The sequence below is a fragment of the Mytilus galloprovincialis genome, chromosome 9 (assembly GCF_965363235.1).
Source record: "Mytilus galloprovincialis chromosome 9, xbMytGall1.hap1.1, whole genome shotgun sequence".
NCBI lineage: Eukaryota > Metazoa > Mollusca > Bivalvia > Mytilida > Mytilidae > Mytilus > Mytilus galloprovincialis.
In genome coordinates, this window is record NC_134846.1 from 59,856,007 (window position 1) to 59,873,040 (window position 17,034).

The following is a 17,034-nucleotide window of genomic DNA, read 5'->3' on the forward strand; positions in this document are numbered from 1 at the left end:
TTTTGTCTGCTATTTCTGGAGTCAAGTTCCCTAATTTGGCAATAATACGCATTAGAATTAAAATGTTTTTTTCCCAAAAGGGGTATAATCGGCAAATTTATGTATAGGCACGTGCCTAGTCAAGCCTTAGGTGGCTACGCCCCTGTCTACATCCAACTTGATATATACCCCTGTCGTCGACTTGATATCTAATTGTTATGCATTACTATGTAATAGATAAATTGCAAACTTATGCAAATGGTGTTTTTAAAATAAAACACTTCGTCATTGAGAAGAAAATTGTCGTTTTGTTTGTTAGTCCTTTTCTAACAAAGAGCTTCGATTCTTTTGTTCTATTTTAACTGGGTTTCCGCCTGTAAACAAATATTTCAACTTTGGAAATCGAGTATTGCACTGTAATCTGTAATCTGTAAACGAGTTTCTGCAAATCAAGGCACTTCGCACTGTACTTTGAGAAAACCTTTGACAATGTTAATCCGCATGCGCGACCACAACTTCCGTGCAATACAAAGATGGCAAACGAAGTAACGAATGCGCCGAATAAAACTTGGGAATTGAGCTTATATGAGCTCCATCGCACTCCACAGGAGGCGATCACGGATAATACAGAGATAGCAGTATCTCCAAGGAGTCTGCACAGTGAACTAATGTGTCCGATATGCTTAGATATGTTAAAAAATACGATGACAACAAAAGAGTGTTTACATCGTTTTTGTCAAGAATGTATTATAACTGCACTTAGAAGTGGGAACAAAGAATGTCCAACCTGCCGAAAAAAGCTTGTTTCTAAGAGATCATTACGACCAGACCCAAATTTTGATGCCCTGATTTCTAAGATATACCCAAGTAGAGATGAATATGAGGCCCATCAGGAGCGTGTCCTGGCCAAACTCAACAAACAACACAGTAGTGCAGCTCTTACTCACAGGTATAACCTTTCAGCATGACAGCATTGTTTGTATACATTTCTTAATGCTGACAGTGTCTGAAAATTGTGCTATTTCAAAACACCACACTTTGTAGATGTTCATTAATTTTGTTTGTAACCTGGGACATTAATAAATAACACATATTTGTGAAGGTCAGGGTTTCTGCTGGCGGTCGCCGTTTTCGCAATTTGCGAAAAAATAATAATTGTGGCGATAAAAATTTGTCATTTGCGAAAGAATTTGGCGAAAGAAATATATAGAACGATTTATTTTCCTCCATCTTGTTTATTTACTTTTTTCGAGTTTCTCGTACTTTACCCGATCAGACAATACTCGGAATTCCTCTTGACCTCATTAAGGTTTGGACAGAAATCAATAATCAGCTGATTGCATTTTATAGCTATCGACAACAAAGGACTAATTAATAAAGGTGTTGATTGAATTGTTTGACAAAATGATATGGTTAAATGGCTTTCGCTAAATGTCACATACGGAATTGATTTACCACTTTGCGACGCACGTGTTTGAAGCAAACTTTTGACGTCTCCTCGCCTTTTAAAGATAGTTTAGAAAAGGAAGCTGTTGTTGTGACGAAAAATGTTCAAAAGCAAGAAAAATCTTCGATTTAAAACTTTAATTATCCTTTGACTTTAATATCGGTAATTGATTAGGGAGACTAGTTTAAAGTCGTTTGAGTGACACACTTGTTTCAAGCATAGTTTTACGTCTCAACTTTTTTATTTACGATGGTCGTTATGAAGAAATCCATCCAAAAGGTTGAGAACAAGCCCTCGAATGGGAGTAGCCCTTCAATGTAATGACTACACATGACACGAGGGATCAATTTCATATGATAAAATAAAAGCTTTTGTTTTGTTGTAAAAACCACTTCTTAGTACAAAAGGGAACATCAGTATTTTTCTTTTAAGAAACTTTCCCTACGAACTATACTGGTATTATATAATCAAAACATGTCCATTAATTTTGTTATATTCGAGGACTTATATCTTCTTTATTATTAAAAGTATAGTGGCCAAATCATTTAGAAAAGTTGTTTAAAATACAAAGAATATTTTTCCCTTTTAAGTTAAAAAAAATCTGTTGTTTTAAAGTAAATGTTTAGTGTTTATTCATTAAAATGTTAACTCTAAAATAAGTTTGAGAGTATAATCATAGACACAATGGGGAAAAATCATCTTATTTAAGGGAGCAGGGGGGGGTGGGGTTTAGAAAAAAAGGTAAATTTTAAACAGAAAATATAGTTATGTTACTTGGCGAAAAAAATAATAAAGTGGCGAAAAATATATTGTTTTGGCGAAAGGGGTGGCGAAAAAAATAATTGACCTAGGGGAAACCCTGTTGAAGGTGATAGAGCAGATTGTTACCTGGTGAAAACATTTTCAACTAAGGTAAAGTTAATGTATGTGGTATTATTGCCAATGAGACAACTATATATGAGAGTCCAAACTTCAGGATGTACATTGTAAGTAATTAAAGGAAACTGTACAGCCTTCAATAATAAGAAAAAAATCCTTACTGTATATGTATAGTCAACTTTTGAAGGCTCCAACATGTAAAATGTGAAACAATTCAATTTAGAAAACTAACCGCCTAATTTATAACTTAATGACAAAAACAGATAACGGACATGACAGCAACCAACAACAACCACTGAACTAACTTTCAAACTCACCGGTCCTAAATAAATATTAATATTGAACTTTGTTCACCATCTATAGTACTTGGCTGAAAAAGTCTTCATGTATATTGATTTAAATCTAAACTTTGGAGATAAATTTTGTTTTGATTATACATTTTGTACATACAATGTATATTCCTATATTATAGCATTGAAGAAGGTTTGAGGATGCAGGCTATGAACAGAGCTCAGCGAGTGAGGGTACGGAAACATGACACAGAGACAGATTTGTCAAAGCTTGAAACAGCTAGTACTACTTCAAATGATACAACACCATTAAAGCGCACAAAAACAACAGAAGACTCAGATGGCGAGCAGCCAATGACAGAACTACCCGCCAGTGACATAGAGCTTGTGTTCAGATCTTTACCAACAGCTGATCAAAACATAGATACATTACAAACAAGATTTATAAAGACCACAGCCAATGCTACAGGTGAACTTATAATCAAAATATATACAAAGTCCTCGTCATTTCAAATTAAAGATTTTAAATATTGATAGTCATCTGAAATGTTTATTGAGTTATTTATTTCAAATTGATGAAATAATTGGAAAAGTTACAATAATTGGAAAATAAATGTTCATGTATGCCATAAAAGGCCCAAGAAAGTAACTGTGGTCGAGTTTATTTTTTATAAAGAGAGAGATAGCTACTGACTTTCTATGCAAATTTTATGCACATTTGATTTCCAAATTCCAAAATAAAGTTGCCAGTAGAAGATATTTACAAGTTCTCAATCAATTTAATGGAATTCTCAAATTTGGCCATTGCAAGTCCATAGTTCTTGAGAAATACAAATCACTTAAGTTGTCTGTTTAAAAGAGACAAGGGAAAGTATGGCTTACATACTTTTTGACTGGACTCAGCTGCTGGCAACTATATATTTTTTTATTCATTATTTAGAACACAAGATTTTTTCTGATTCCATCAAGGATTCTTGGTTTCAATTTTTTAAGAACCTTGAATACATTTTGTATTTACATTACTTATTTTAGCACAAACTATTGCAGACATGATCAATCAAACCAATTTGTTTTTGCTTTTGACTTTATTTGTAATTTTATATTTCAGTTGATCATCTTTCAAAATACTTGGCCATTAGACTATCATTAGATGCAGCAAAAGGAGAGCAAAGTAAGTCATTTGTTAAGAAATGGCGAAGTCTTCTATAATTTCATACTTTCAGGAAAAGAACAAGGGAATTTCAAATAAACTTTCACAAATTTAAAAACTCCTATTAATCAGTGCTCAGTACATTGATCGCAACTACAATGTATCTTATCACTTTTATTTACAACTACTGGTAATTACCAAGTCACACTTTTAATCTGTTTTCCTGTGTCAGTGATTACTATAGCACATGCTCACAAACAACAACATACCTGTAATTGGCTTGTGATAACAAATGACAAAATACTGGCAATTGCTGAATTGAACCTGATATCAACAGTCGTTAATGAAAATTTTGACTGAAAATTTTTAAAGTAAACGCAAACATGAAATATTGTGGAAAGGGAGATGATTTGCCTCTATATTGAATAAGATGAAAAAAAATAGTAATAGATAAGTTTCAAATAGTTTTCCATTTATGATAGCATAATTCTCAACATCACAATCCAGTTCAGTAATTGAAATTTAAAACCCACTTGAGTTCAACCAAAAGATCCAACATTTTTAATCGATAAACATACCAAGTATAAACTAATATTTGCTTTTCTGTATGGTTCTTCATGTGTATCATTCTGAACAGTGGGCATGCAATTTAATACCAACAAGCTACTCTAAAGTTGTTACCTAGTGAAAACCCTCTATTTGATTATTTCAATGAATGCTAGTAAAGGATTATAAAAATACAAAAGGGGCAACTTAAAAACTAACTGTGAAAAACTACATGTAAGAGGGTTAAAACTGTAAAAAGAGTCTAGATTATGTCCCTTGCATCTACATTTATATTTTTTTCTAGTCTCATGTTCATGTATATTTACCTGTTGTCTTTTAATAAACTAGGCATTGATGAGTGATTGATCAGTTACTAACATTTTGCAAAATAATTATTACTACCATGTAAACAGCAATGTAAAATTTATGATTTTAAATATCTATAATTCATCCATTATCACAAAGTATGATTAACTGTCATTATAGTTGATTAGTGATTTCAGTTTTCTCTCAAACTCATTGCTTAAAAACTCCCTGCACTCTCTGTGATATGCTACTTGAATTATATTCTGAGAATCGAGCTTGAGTCCACGAGATTGATATTGAAAGGAAAGGTCCTTTAAATGTTTGCAAGAAAAAGTTTATACTTCGCACATTGGTGAATGCGAAACTAAAATATCACTTATCATAATTGGAAAGAATACTTGTTTTAAAGAAAGAAATATTGTAGAAAAGATTCATGTAGAATAGGACATTTAAATAAGCGACTAATTCAATGGAACAGGATGTGAAAATTTCAATATATCATAAAAATTGTGAAATTGAAAAGAGCAAAATGAAAAATATGTCTCTTTTTAATCTAGCAGTTTTACAATATATCTATTATTTGTTTTTAAAAGTAAATTAAATAACACATGGATTTTCTCTTTAAATTTAAATTGACATTGCTTCATTTTGCATACAAATATGTCATAGATTTGTATTAAATGAATGAAGGCTGAGCTGCTAGCAAATTAAAAATGTCTTGATTTATATCTGTGATGCATTTCTTACATACCCCTACTATCTAATACATTGAAAATGTCAGGGTTTATATTTATCTTGCATCATTATTTAATGTAAATACTGTATTACATGATGAGTTATGATTTACCTATTAATTACAGGTAGAAGTAAAGGAGAAACAAATTATGTAATATACATTGCCAGTACACCTGGTAACTATACCTCATTAAATGGATCCATGACCCTTCACCAAGTGAATGAACGATACTGGAGAATAAATAAACCAATGGAGATGTTCTTCGCCAATCATCCAGTGGAATCCATGCCAAAGAAATCAGACAATAAATGTTTGTAATCAGCAATCTCATTAGTGCTTCATATTGTATTCAAACATTTTATTCATTTGGATATATGAAATTGATTGAATGATATATTTCTAATACCGATATATATGTATTGTAAATTCAGAAATTATTGTGTGCATTTACTATTATGATTTTGTCATTTTAGACTAAAATACGATTTTAATTTTCACGATTTTCAAGGAAAATCCTGTTTAATTCATGAATATAAAATATTTCAAAATGCAAGTTTAAATTATTGTGTTTACAACTCTGTTGCAATTTTCACAATAATAAAAATAATTTTTGAATTTACAGTATATATATATATATTACATGTTGCATCCTCTTTCAAAATTCTATGCAACTAATTAACAGTAATAGGAAAACATAAAAAAAAACAATGATGATTGTTTAAAGCAAATAATTATATGCTATATATATTTATATGCTTAACATTCAACTTGCAAAGTTAGTATTTGTATAGAAATTTCTTCTGTATTTTTATTTAGGGCTACATGTATTTCAGAAAAAAATGTAGGGGGGGGGGGAGGGTTGGAAGGCAGTTTTTTTCAGCACCCGCCACCCAGACAATTGTAATTGAGAATTATAGTGCATTATAGTGTGAAAAGTTGTTCTGATACCCATCACCCATGTATTATTAATACAATGTGCCTTCCAACCCCCCCCCCCCCCCCCCCCCCCCATACATTTTTTTCTGGAATAGCCCTTAGAAGCTTAATTTCTATAACTCATTTGAAGTATTGGAAGATTTAGTACTTTTGAGATACAGAAATACCTGTACACAGGTCTATTTATAGCCTCACCAGTTTCAGTGTACTTAAGATATTATTACGAAAATTTGTGAAAAATGATATAAAAAGTGCTGTTAAGATTATTTTTGTTTCAAGAATTACAGACACATTTCTTATAATCAAAACTATCCCTAATTGTGCATGACCCTGACAGTGTTGATGCCTCTTGCCAAAAAAAACCAAAAAACGATATCACAGCAAATTATAGTTTTACATCAAAGCATGTATTGAACACAACTTCTATGAAGAGGTTGAAAAGCAGCCAAGTTTTAGCCAGGATTGTACAGCTGTTTTACTGCATTTATGTGTTACAGCATATTCCTCTGGCTGTCTTCTACATGTAGAACTTTGTAAGACATTACTGTAATTATAAATATGCATTTAACTTTAAAATGATTTATTTATTGTATCGGAATCAAATAACTTTTATTATTTCTTTTTTTAGTAACAGTGGCAGCATCTTTTATATTAACTGACTCATTACAATAAAAGAAATTAAAAGAAGTACAGAAGTAGTAATCTCAAATGATAACATATTTTAGCAGCTTTTGAACTAAAATCAAACTAACAAATCAGTTTGATTTTGACAGTATTGTTATATATTCTCAGTTAAAGGTTTCAAAAATAAACAAGGATATTTACATGGATTCCAAACTTAAATACAGTCATTGCTGTTTCATTGATGCCAAAAATGCATTTTCATTATGCTTTTCGAAATGTAGAGTGAATGAGGGATATTATTCATGTATGTATGGAATAGATGGTGCTTTTTTACTATTTTTGTTTGTTGTAAACAATAAATGACATACTAAACTGTACTTTTGTTGTTGTGGATATGAAGATGTCATGATAAGACAATACAACAATGCCATAAAAGAATAATAAGATTTATGTATAATTTTGAATTACCTACTGTATTTTATGATACACAAGAGTCTATCATGTATCCATCTCCAAATTGTCCTTTGTCTGTTTATGGGATTTGACTACCAAATCACCTACCAACAACATAAAACTTTAAAAGAATACTTAGGGGCCAGCTGAAGCAAGGATCTGGGTGCAGGATTTTTTTGCCGTATAGAAGACCCATTGGTGGCTTTCGACTGTTTTCTGCTCTTTGGTGGGTTCATTCCTTATTTCCTCTATTAATTTTAAGGTATACATGTAGCAACTACAGAGGTTTCTGACTTTTAAGTTAATGCAAAAGAAACATGCTTGTAAACATTTTGTCTAGGTTCAAGTTCTTTTTCCATCCCTTCTCTATGTCTGGGTTAAGTTTAATAATGAAAGGGTACAGAATATAGAAACCAGATCAGAAAAGCACTAAACTTAATAATGGGTTTTCACAGACTTCAAAAACCTACGAGTAAAAAATCAGAGCTCTTCAACTGTGTTTTCTGTTCAGTTAAAGAACTACTAATTTAAACATGATCAGGAAGAACATCAGAAAAAAGTAGATTTATTTTTTAAAAAATTGGTCATTCCCATAGTTGAAGCTTTCAAAATACATGAAATATTCAGATATGAAATGAAAATAAAAGGGAAATGTTGCCTGTTTCTCTTGATCAAAAGTACCTGTTTAAAATGTTCTTCCGGACTTTCAGAAAACATTGCACTCCATTTGCAATTAAAGGTACTAGTATGCTAAATTTTTCAGTGATTATCCGTAGAAAACAATTGAACCTTGGATTAGTGGACTGATACTTGATCCTACCGAATTTCACAAATTTCATTGGCTTTGATTAAATTTTCAACCCAGTTACCCAGATCACATCTAGTTCTTCAACTTTAAAAAAGAATTATTTATATATTAAGTTGTACATCTATTGCTAATGAATTGTCCTGATAACTAGCCTGTCAAATTTCCAGCATTGGGAACTCATTTTGTTGACATGAATACCAATTATATGGTCATTTTAATAAATTTTCTGTTGACAAAACTATTAAATTTTCCCAAAAACTAAGGATTTTCTTAACCCAGGAATAGATTACTTTAGCCGTATTTGGCACAACTTTTTTGAATTTCGGGTCCTCACTCCTCAATGCTCTTCAACTTTGTACTTGTTTGGCTTTATAACTTATTTTGATCTGAGCGTTACTGATGAGTCTTATGAAGACGAAACGCGCGTCTGTTGTATTAGATTATAATCCTGGTACCTTTGATAACTATTTAGGCAAAATCTTCAGAAGAAGAAGAAAATCAAATTTGTGTAATCGGCGCTAATCATCTCTTATACTTTTAAACTCAGATCCTGGAAACTTCACAAATGGTTTCATACATATTGGAGAAGTGCATCTTGCCATTATTGGACGCTATTCGCAGACGAACAATACCAAAAGTCATTGCCCATATTTGTCAAAATGTAAATTTATCTCTGTCAGAGATATATTTTGTACAGTTACAAGTCGATTGATTTATAATAGTAGGATAACGGACATTTATTTCTAGGAATAATTATTCAACAGTAAAATAATAAAAGCTAATGTATAGCATTCATGGGTGCGATTCATACAGCTATTGATAACATTTTGAAGTTTTCTCCACTTTTGCATTTCTTAATATTTTTATTATTTCCAATAAAATCGAACGAACAAACCGACACATGAAACGTTTAAACTCGAACATTCAACGTTTGGTATTAAATGACAGGTCAAAATACGGTAAGCAAATCTATGGTGGCTGTAATTTGCAGATTTTTCGTAATAACATATTTATTGACTTTTCTGTAATGATCTGGAATTTTAAATTTACAGTTGGAATCGATGAATAGTTTCTACCCATCTTCTGTTTTTCTCACAAAATGAATTTTGTTTGTTTGCCAGTATTCTGTTTCGGTTTTTTTTTTTATATTTTCAAATGGAGGGAAAGGTTAAACATTCATGTTAATGATTACGTTTTTGGGGTAATATTCTACACAGAATCATAATCTATCCTCTTTCCTGACCTTGGAAAATATTGAAAATAATGAAATGTTTATGGATATAATGTTTTACCTAATTCACCTAAATTATACAGTGTAAAATAAATTTTTCATATGTTGCATTGTAATTATTAAAACTAAAAAGTTTAGTAAATTATTCGCTTAAATGCACATTCCTATTGAAAAGGTTTATCACTTGTATGCCGTTTGACGTGTGACCATCTCAGGTCCCTATCTCGGGAGTGTTTAAGTTAACATAAATTGTTTTGTTTGTTTTCCTTTCGATTGTTTTGTTAACTAAAACATATCATATTAGGGGTATTTTTTTCAAGCTAGAATAATGCACATTGAAATTGGATTAATATGTTTAAAATTTTGATTTACAGATTAAAAACGAAGGTCTTTATATAGTCAATAAAAAGATTTTATAGCAATCCTTTCGTCGTCTTTCTCCTGTCATGGAGACATGGAGCGTATACGTACGTACCGAATGCTGACTAAATTATGGAAAGAACTCCCAGATTTCTAAGGGTAAGAATTTTCATAAATGAAAAAAAGATTTTAGTTAAAATTATTAAAATGAAGAGAGTAAAAGGTTATTCGTCCCAGTTGGTTGCAACCACGATGTGCATGTATATGTTTAATAATTCTTATTTCTAAAGAAGAATGTGCATGACATATATGTGTTTTTGCTTATTAACTACAATTCAGAGAAATAATGAGACCCCTCTATTACCTGTTAAAATTTATAGGAAAAACGAATGATTAACTTTACAAGGTATTGCATTTTCCAATAGAAAGAAAAGTATACAATAGTGATTACTTTAATAAATATCTTTTTAACGGTAATTTTTAATTTTAAATGTATCTTTAGAGAAAATTACTGCATTTAAACACATAAATTGTTGATTTTGACTTTTATAATTGAATTATATCACCAAATTAGTTTCTCAAGTATCAAGTGTAGCATTACTTAATTCTTGAATATACACGTTATGTTTTATTTAACATATGGAAAATTGAGTTCATGACAAATAACATCCTTATTTCATATATATTTTGCCTAATGTGTGCTACTGGGAGAATTTTGTGATAGATTCATTTCAACAGCAATAATCATATTCCTTGCTTTTCTGTGTTTTCTATCGTTTAACGTTAGAAAATGATAAATTCATTGCAAGGACAAATGAACTGTGAACGTGTTTTTTCGGTCGATCATTGTACACCATCGTATGTGAGTATGAGTTATTTTATTCGTAATGCGTACGCAGCCAAGTTACGATTGTGTTGCCAAATATGAGTTTGAATTTTATATAAAAAGATATGCATACAAATTTAATTAAATCTTTTTGCTATATTTTCAAATACAAATGGAAATCCATCCTGATCTATTCCTATTAAAATGAAGAAAAAACCCACACTGAATCATACTTCTGTCAAGAGTACTGCATTTAACACGTTTTTTTTTTAAATCCCTACTTCATATTTATCTTTTCATATTGCATTTAAATGCATTTTGCTTTTTAAACTATTAAAATAAATTTAAATAATTTTAAAGTACGACTAAGCTTATAAAAATAAAGAGATGTGGTATGATTGCCAATTAGACAACTACCCACCAGAGACCAAAAATGACTAAGATATAAACAATAAAAGCTTACTAGAGGGCTTTCTACAAATGTTGAGATGTACTTTTAGTTATTTCACTGCTACTTCACTATTTAGAAGCTTTTATTGTGGTTTTTTTTCTTTCTGAAAAGCATGAATAATCGTTTTTGTCTTTGGTGGATGGTTTTCTCAATTATACATTTTAACGTTGTATTTTTTCTATCGATTTATGAGTTTTGAACATCGGTATACTACTGTTGCCTTTATTTATAACGTTATAACAATCTCCTTTTTCTTACAGACAGATACGGAAGATAATATGATAGGGTTAATGGTACATATTAGGATTAAGATAACTTATTTTTGTATAGAATTACATAATCGAATCCCTGTTCTAACAATCGTGCTGAAAATGAAATGTATATTATACAGTCATTCCTTAAATTGGCGTCTAAATGTTTTTGTCATGTGTTTTAAGTATTATTTTTTTATTTTATTTTCTTCAATTTTCCTTTCTTTACTATAATTTGTCATACTGTTTTGATTTTTCTCGGTTATCAGAGAGCTTATCATGGCGTATGCATTACTTTTAAAACCAAATTCTCATGTGTTTGCCACTGTCAAAACGTATTTCCCATAGCCTGTTTTTTTCGCTTATTTTCCTTTTCTTTCTATGATTTATCATACTGTTATAAGTTTCTAGGTCATCCTTTCAATTCTTAACACTACCTGACCATACCTATAATATGGTGCTAGAAAATTAGTTATTTTTACTCAATCGAGAATCTTACATGACGAACGATTCGAGTTTTACAAATAACGAAAACTATGGGATAACGGGATAACATAAACATCAGAAACAAATTAACTATTGCCTGATTATTATTGCTTTAAAATCAGATCACATTTGTCATAACAGATTGGGCAACAATTCAGGCATTACAGAATGTATACCCACACTATAATGTAATTAAGATGGCATTTGTTAAAAATGAATTTGAAATACAAATTGAGATAGATTTATAAACAGTTTGATTTAAAATAATATGCTATTGATAATAAAAAAATATATATTATCCAATTATATTATGCACTTGTGTATTCATGAAAACAACCAGCAATTAAAAAATATATTTAAACATTGATGATAATTCATCTATATGTACTTTAGAATGGGGAGTTAACTCATTGAGTCTGAATGTATATATCACTGCATGTAAATTTGACCGCCTTTGAGGTAACATAGAAATTGTGGAAAACGCATTAAATTTTTATTTCAATTGCAGTCAAAAGACAGATAAAATTAAACTGAAACTTTAACTGTAAATGTAATCGCCTTAAGATTGTTATAGAATATATGAAAAACATCCATGCTTTTTATATCTGTTTTAGATGCTAAAAATATTTGGTTCAATGAATACGAGATATAAACATATAGAAAATTCATTTCATGCCTAATAACATATAAACATCTATTGAAAAGTGAAAAGAAGCACAATTTGCTGATCTACATACTAATCTATAATATTAAAAAGTAATAGTAATTTATTCATAATAGTCAACCCGTTTTATATCATCAAAATATATATAAATAGTTTAACATTTTCATATCGTAATAATATTGTTGAACCTCATGTTATGGAAGTAAGTAATGAAACCTTTGATATTTTTTTCTTTTCTGCTTTGAATTGATCTTATAAACGAAACTGAAATCTATTTGTATTGCTGAAATGGTATTAAAGTAAACAATCACCCGAAGTTTGGAACACCGATTCACTTGTAAAATCCTTTTTAATTTGGTGTCAAAATCTAGCATCTGATGGAATGGACTTTATTTTTTGTAAAAATTGCTAGTCTGCTTTTTCTTTTTGGCAAAATGTTTTTGACATATTATATAATTTATAATTTCTGATGTCATAATAATGAATATCTTTGGTAAAATGGTAAAATATCTTATTCTAACATTTTGAATTTACAGGAACATTATTTTTTAGTAAAAACTTAAATGTTCAAGCTTAGTAATATATTATATATTCTAATAGAACGTACAAGAGACTCTAAACCATACACATAAGGAGTGTAGAACACCGCTTGTGAAATGGAGGTTAAAACCACGTCAGAAGGTAAGTGCCGGATTCTTATTTCTTTAAATAACATAGAATATATTCATTGAAAAAGGACAGTACTTGCCTTCATGTAAATAAAGGCAACAGTAGATACCACTCTTTCGAAAATCATAAATTGATTGAGACAAAAAATAATCCGGGTTACAAACTAAACCCGAGGAAAACACATCAACAATAAGAGGAAAACAACGAAACAACAGAAACACTGAAGTGAATAAAAACATACGACAATGCAACACACACAGACACGAACTATAAGATAACAACTTAAAGTAAGAGCGAAAGTTCGGAAACAATAACAACAAGTCTCAATGAAAATTGTTGAAATTAAACAGTTTATACTTGCATATGCATTTTTCTTTCCATTTGTTTTGCCAGAATTTTTCTTAAATGCATGATTTTTTTATTAGTTGTTGTTGGCTTTTAACTTGCTGCGAGTACTCTCAGATCTGTACTTACTGTGTTTTTGTTGTTGTTAGGGATGAGGGATGGGTATATACCCTGCCACGTCTAGTCTGTGTCTTTGTTTGATGTTTTTCTTTGTATCGATCTGATTAGTTAAGTCTTTCCAATTGATTTTTATAGTTTGTTTTTATGTTGTGCCGTTATATCACTGTCTCGGGTTAGGGGACATGTTTAAACTTGCCACAGTCTTTATGTGCCTGTCCCAATTCAGGAGCCTGTAGTTCAGTGGTTGTTATTGGTTCATTTCTGTTATATTTATTTTTCGTAAATTTGTTCTGTTTAGATCCTGCCGTTAGTTGTCTCAATTCAATTGTTTATCATTTTTCATGTCGGGGCCTCTAATAACCGACTATAAGGTTTGTAATTTTCTCATTGTTGAAGGCCGTATGGTTGCCTATAATTGCTTACAGCCACTTCATTTGAATTTTGGTGGATAGTTGTTTCATGGCAATCATAAACATCCTTATTTTTATATTGTCAGACGGTTATGATTAATGGTCTTTGTTTAAATCTTTATGATGCTTTTACGGTAACTTCTTTGTCCTATGGCAATGAATGAGTAGCTTTCTACTATATAAAAAAGAAGATGTGGTATGATTGCCAATGAGACAACTATCCACAAAAGACCAAAATGACACAGACATAAACAACTATAGGTCACCGTACGGCCTTCAACAATGAGCAAAGCCCATACCGCATAGTCAGCTATAAAAGGCCCCGATAAGACAATGTAAAACAATTCAAACGAGAAAACTAACGGCCTTATTTATGTAAAAAAAAATGAACGAAAAACAAATATGTAACACATCAACAAACGACAACCACTGAATTACAGGCTCCTGACTTGGGACAGGCACATACATAAATAATGTGGCGGGGTTAAACATGTTAGTGGGATTCCAATCCTCCCCCTAACCTGGGACAGTGATATAACAGTACAACATAAGAACGAACTATAAAAATCAGTTGAAAAAGGCTAAACTCATCAGATGGACAAAAATACAAGTGGACGTGTTCATTTTAATAGGGTTTTTATTGCGTGGTAGCTTTGGTTATATAATATTTTAAGGCAGAACACTTTAACTAAACATTGAATTACAGAAAAGCAGTAACACCATAAGTCATGCTTTTAATTTGAACGAGCCGAGACAATTTGTGATTAAATTAAACGGAGGCAATTTAGAATATGCAACACATTGAAAAAAACCCACCAAAACACATGTACACCAAAGCAGGCGGAGGGAACTTTTCAAGTGAAAGGAGATTAGAAGCATACACAACAAGACAACCGTTTTTCAAAATATTTCTTGTAATTGTTTTAAAATACATTGTCACAATAATGTTGTCACAATGCGCGAGGTTTGGATAGCCAAAAAAAACAACAAAAAACAGCTTCAATCCACCATTTTTTCTTAAAATTTCCTGTTCTAAGTCAGGAATATGACAATTGTAATATAATATAAAAAGGAAGATGTGGTATGATTGCCAATGAGACAATGCTCCACAAGAGACCAAATTAACAACTATAGGTTACCGTACGGCCTTCAACAATGAGCAAATGAGCAAAGCCCATACCGCATAGTCAGCTATAAAAGGCTCCAAAATGACAAGGTAAAACAATTCAAACGAAAAAACTAACGGTCTTATTTATGTACAAAAAATAAACGAAAAACAAATGAGTAACAAATAAACAAACGACTACCACTAAATTACAGGCTAATAGTTCGTTTCTATGTATTTTCCGTTTTTTTTTTATTGCTCTTCAGTGTTCTGTTGTTTCGTTGTTTTCCTCTTATAGTTGCACATCAGTGTTCTGTTGTTCTCTTATAATTGATGTGTTTCCTTTGGTTTTAGTTGTTACCCGGATTTGTTTTTTCGCAATCAATTTATGACTTTTGAACAGCGGTTTATACTGTTGTCTTTATTTACAACACGAAAACCTGTGAAATCACCAAGAGGTCCATCATAGGGTTACTCATCGTTGAATGTTCTTTGAATACATCTTCGTCCTATAGCCTCATGTGCATAATTTTTATTTGTTGGCAGTCAGATCACATATCTTTATGTTATCCCACACTACATAGGAGCAGGAGTTCATAGTATTTACCCGTACGTCGCCATTCTGTCAGTTTGGTTTCCGGATGTTACATTTTGAACTTCATATCAGGTTGCAGTGTAACATAGTAACATAAAATGAGAGGACAATACTTCTTGATTTTGAGGACATTGTTTCTGAAGTTAAGGTCGAAGTTACTACCTCCGCTGGTTGACTATCATTCCACGAGGGTATCATCAGCTCATTCGACAGTTTTCTTTCGGTATTTACATGATTTATGAAACCCTCTATAAAATTCTTATTATAAAATTAAATATTATAAAAAAATACGAAGGTTTCTATTCCATCACTCAAAGTTGACATTTTATGGAAATGGCTTTTTTGGGGTTCTTTTGGGTTATATCAAATATAATATGTTTAATAGGATTGCAACCTCACATGTTGTGCATAGCAACTAATATACTGTTAGGATATAATACCTAATAAATAATTTTATCTTATAGTAAAACGAAGGTGTAATTTTTATTTTTAGATTTCGTTACTACAGAAATTCAGATTATGCGGCCGTTTGGCTATTATCTGCTACAGACTGTGCAAGTTCAGTTACAACAGGTAACATATATCACTTAGGCTATTTAATCATTTACTCATGGCTACTTTCACAACACGGTGGTTGAAAATATAGTAATATAACATCAATAAGCAAATGAAAATAGAAGATTTTTTTCGATCTTCGATGACCATATCATGTGTCGTTTAAAACATTTCAAATGAATGAGTAACATACTTTTTTTTATTGGATTTAATGAATAGTTTGGAACAGAGATGATGTGTATTTAATTCAAAGTCCATGCCAATGATAATATAATTTTTGTATTGAAACAAATAATAAGAAGTAAATTTATATGTAAAGAAGGAAATCATTTGAAAAAATATACAATCTTGGAAAATGATCTGTTTGCTATTCAGGGTAGATTCCAACAAGGCAGAATTTTTATCCATTCTACAAGAATCAGATCAGATGTCTGACAATAAAAATATCGACGGCTTGTTGTTTGATCCCAATCAGTACAAGGCCAACAAACAGGTAATTTGTTTTTAGTTATTTAATTTCTTGAATTGTAAATAAATTAATTGGACCATACGCGTATCGTATGGTCATGACCATATGGGTATATACTCTAAACTCTTCATATGGTATGACCGTTCATCAAAAAGACGCTATCATATAGGTAATTTTATTATTATATTATAATAAAAAGATAAGCTAAATAAAATTAGAAGTTTCACCTAATCAATTTTACTTACTTGTCAAACTATAATAAACACATTTTATACTTATGGTCATTACCGATGGTCATTACCAATGGTCAATATCGATTTGTTATTACGAGTGAATGGCAATA

General features: G+C 30.9%; 2 protein-coding genes across 4 annotated transcripts in view; both read left to right on the forward strand.

Moving 5' to 3' along the window:
- Window positions 1–479: 479 nt before the first annotated feature.
- LOC143045471 (E3 ubiquitin-protein ligase RING2-like) lies at window positions 480–7,268 on the forward strand. The gene is made up of 4 exons (XM_076217995.1): window positions 480–928; window positions 2,778–3,064; window positions 3,704–3,766; window positions 5,458–7,268. The coding sequence occupies exons 1-4, from the start codon at window positions 513–515 to the stop codon at window positions 5,649–5,651; spliced, it is 960 nt and encodes a 319-aa protein (XP_076074110.1). The 5' UTR covers window positions 480–512; the 3' UTR covers window positions 5,652–7,268.
- A 2,594-nt stretch (window positions 7,269–9,862) lies between these two features.
- Window positions 9,863–17,034, forward strand: part of LOC143045473 (uncharacterized) — an 89,080-nt gene continuing 81,908 nt past the window's right edge. For 2 of the 3 annotated variants that reach the window (XM_076217997.1, XM_076217996.1), the window contains exons 1-4: window positions 10,545–10,607; window positions 13,024–13,104; window positions 16,161–16,240; window positions 16,598–16,715. In XM_076217997.1, the coding sequence (XP_076074112.1) occupies window positions 10,560–10,607; window positions 13,024–13,104; window positions 16,161–16,240; window positions 16,598–16,715 (327 nt within the window). In that variant the 5' untranslated portion in view covers window positions 10,545–10,559. Of the gene's footprint in view, window positions 9,905–10,544; window positions 10,608–13,023; window positions 13,105–16,160; window positions 16,241–16,597; window positions 16,716–17,034 lie in introns of those variants that run through there. The other variant, XM_076217998.1, reaches the window with a different exon arrangement.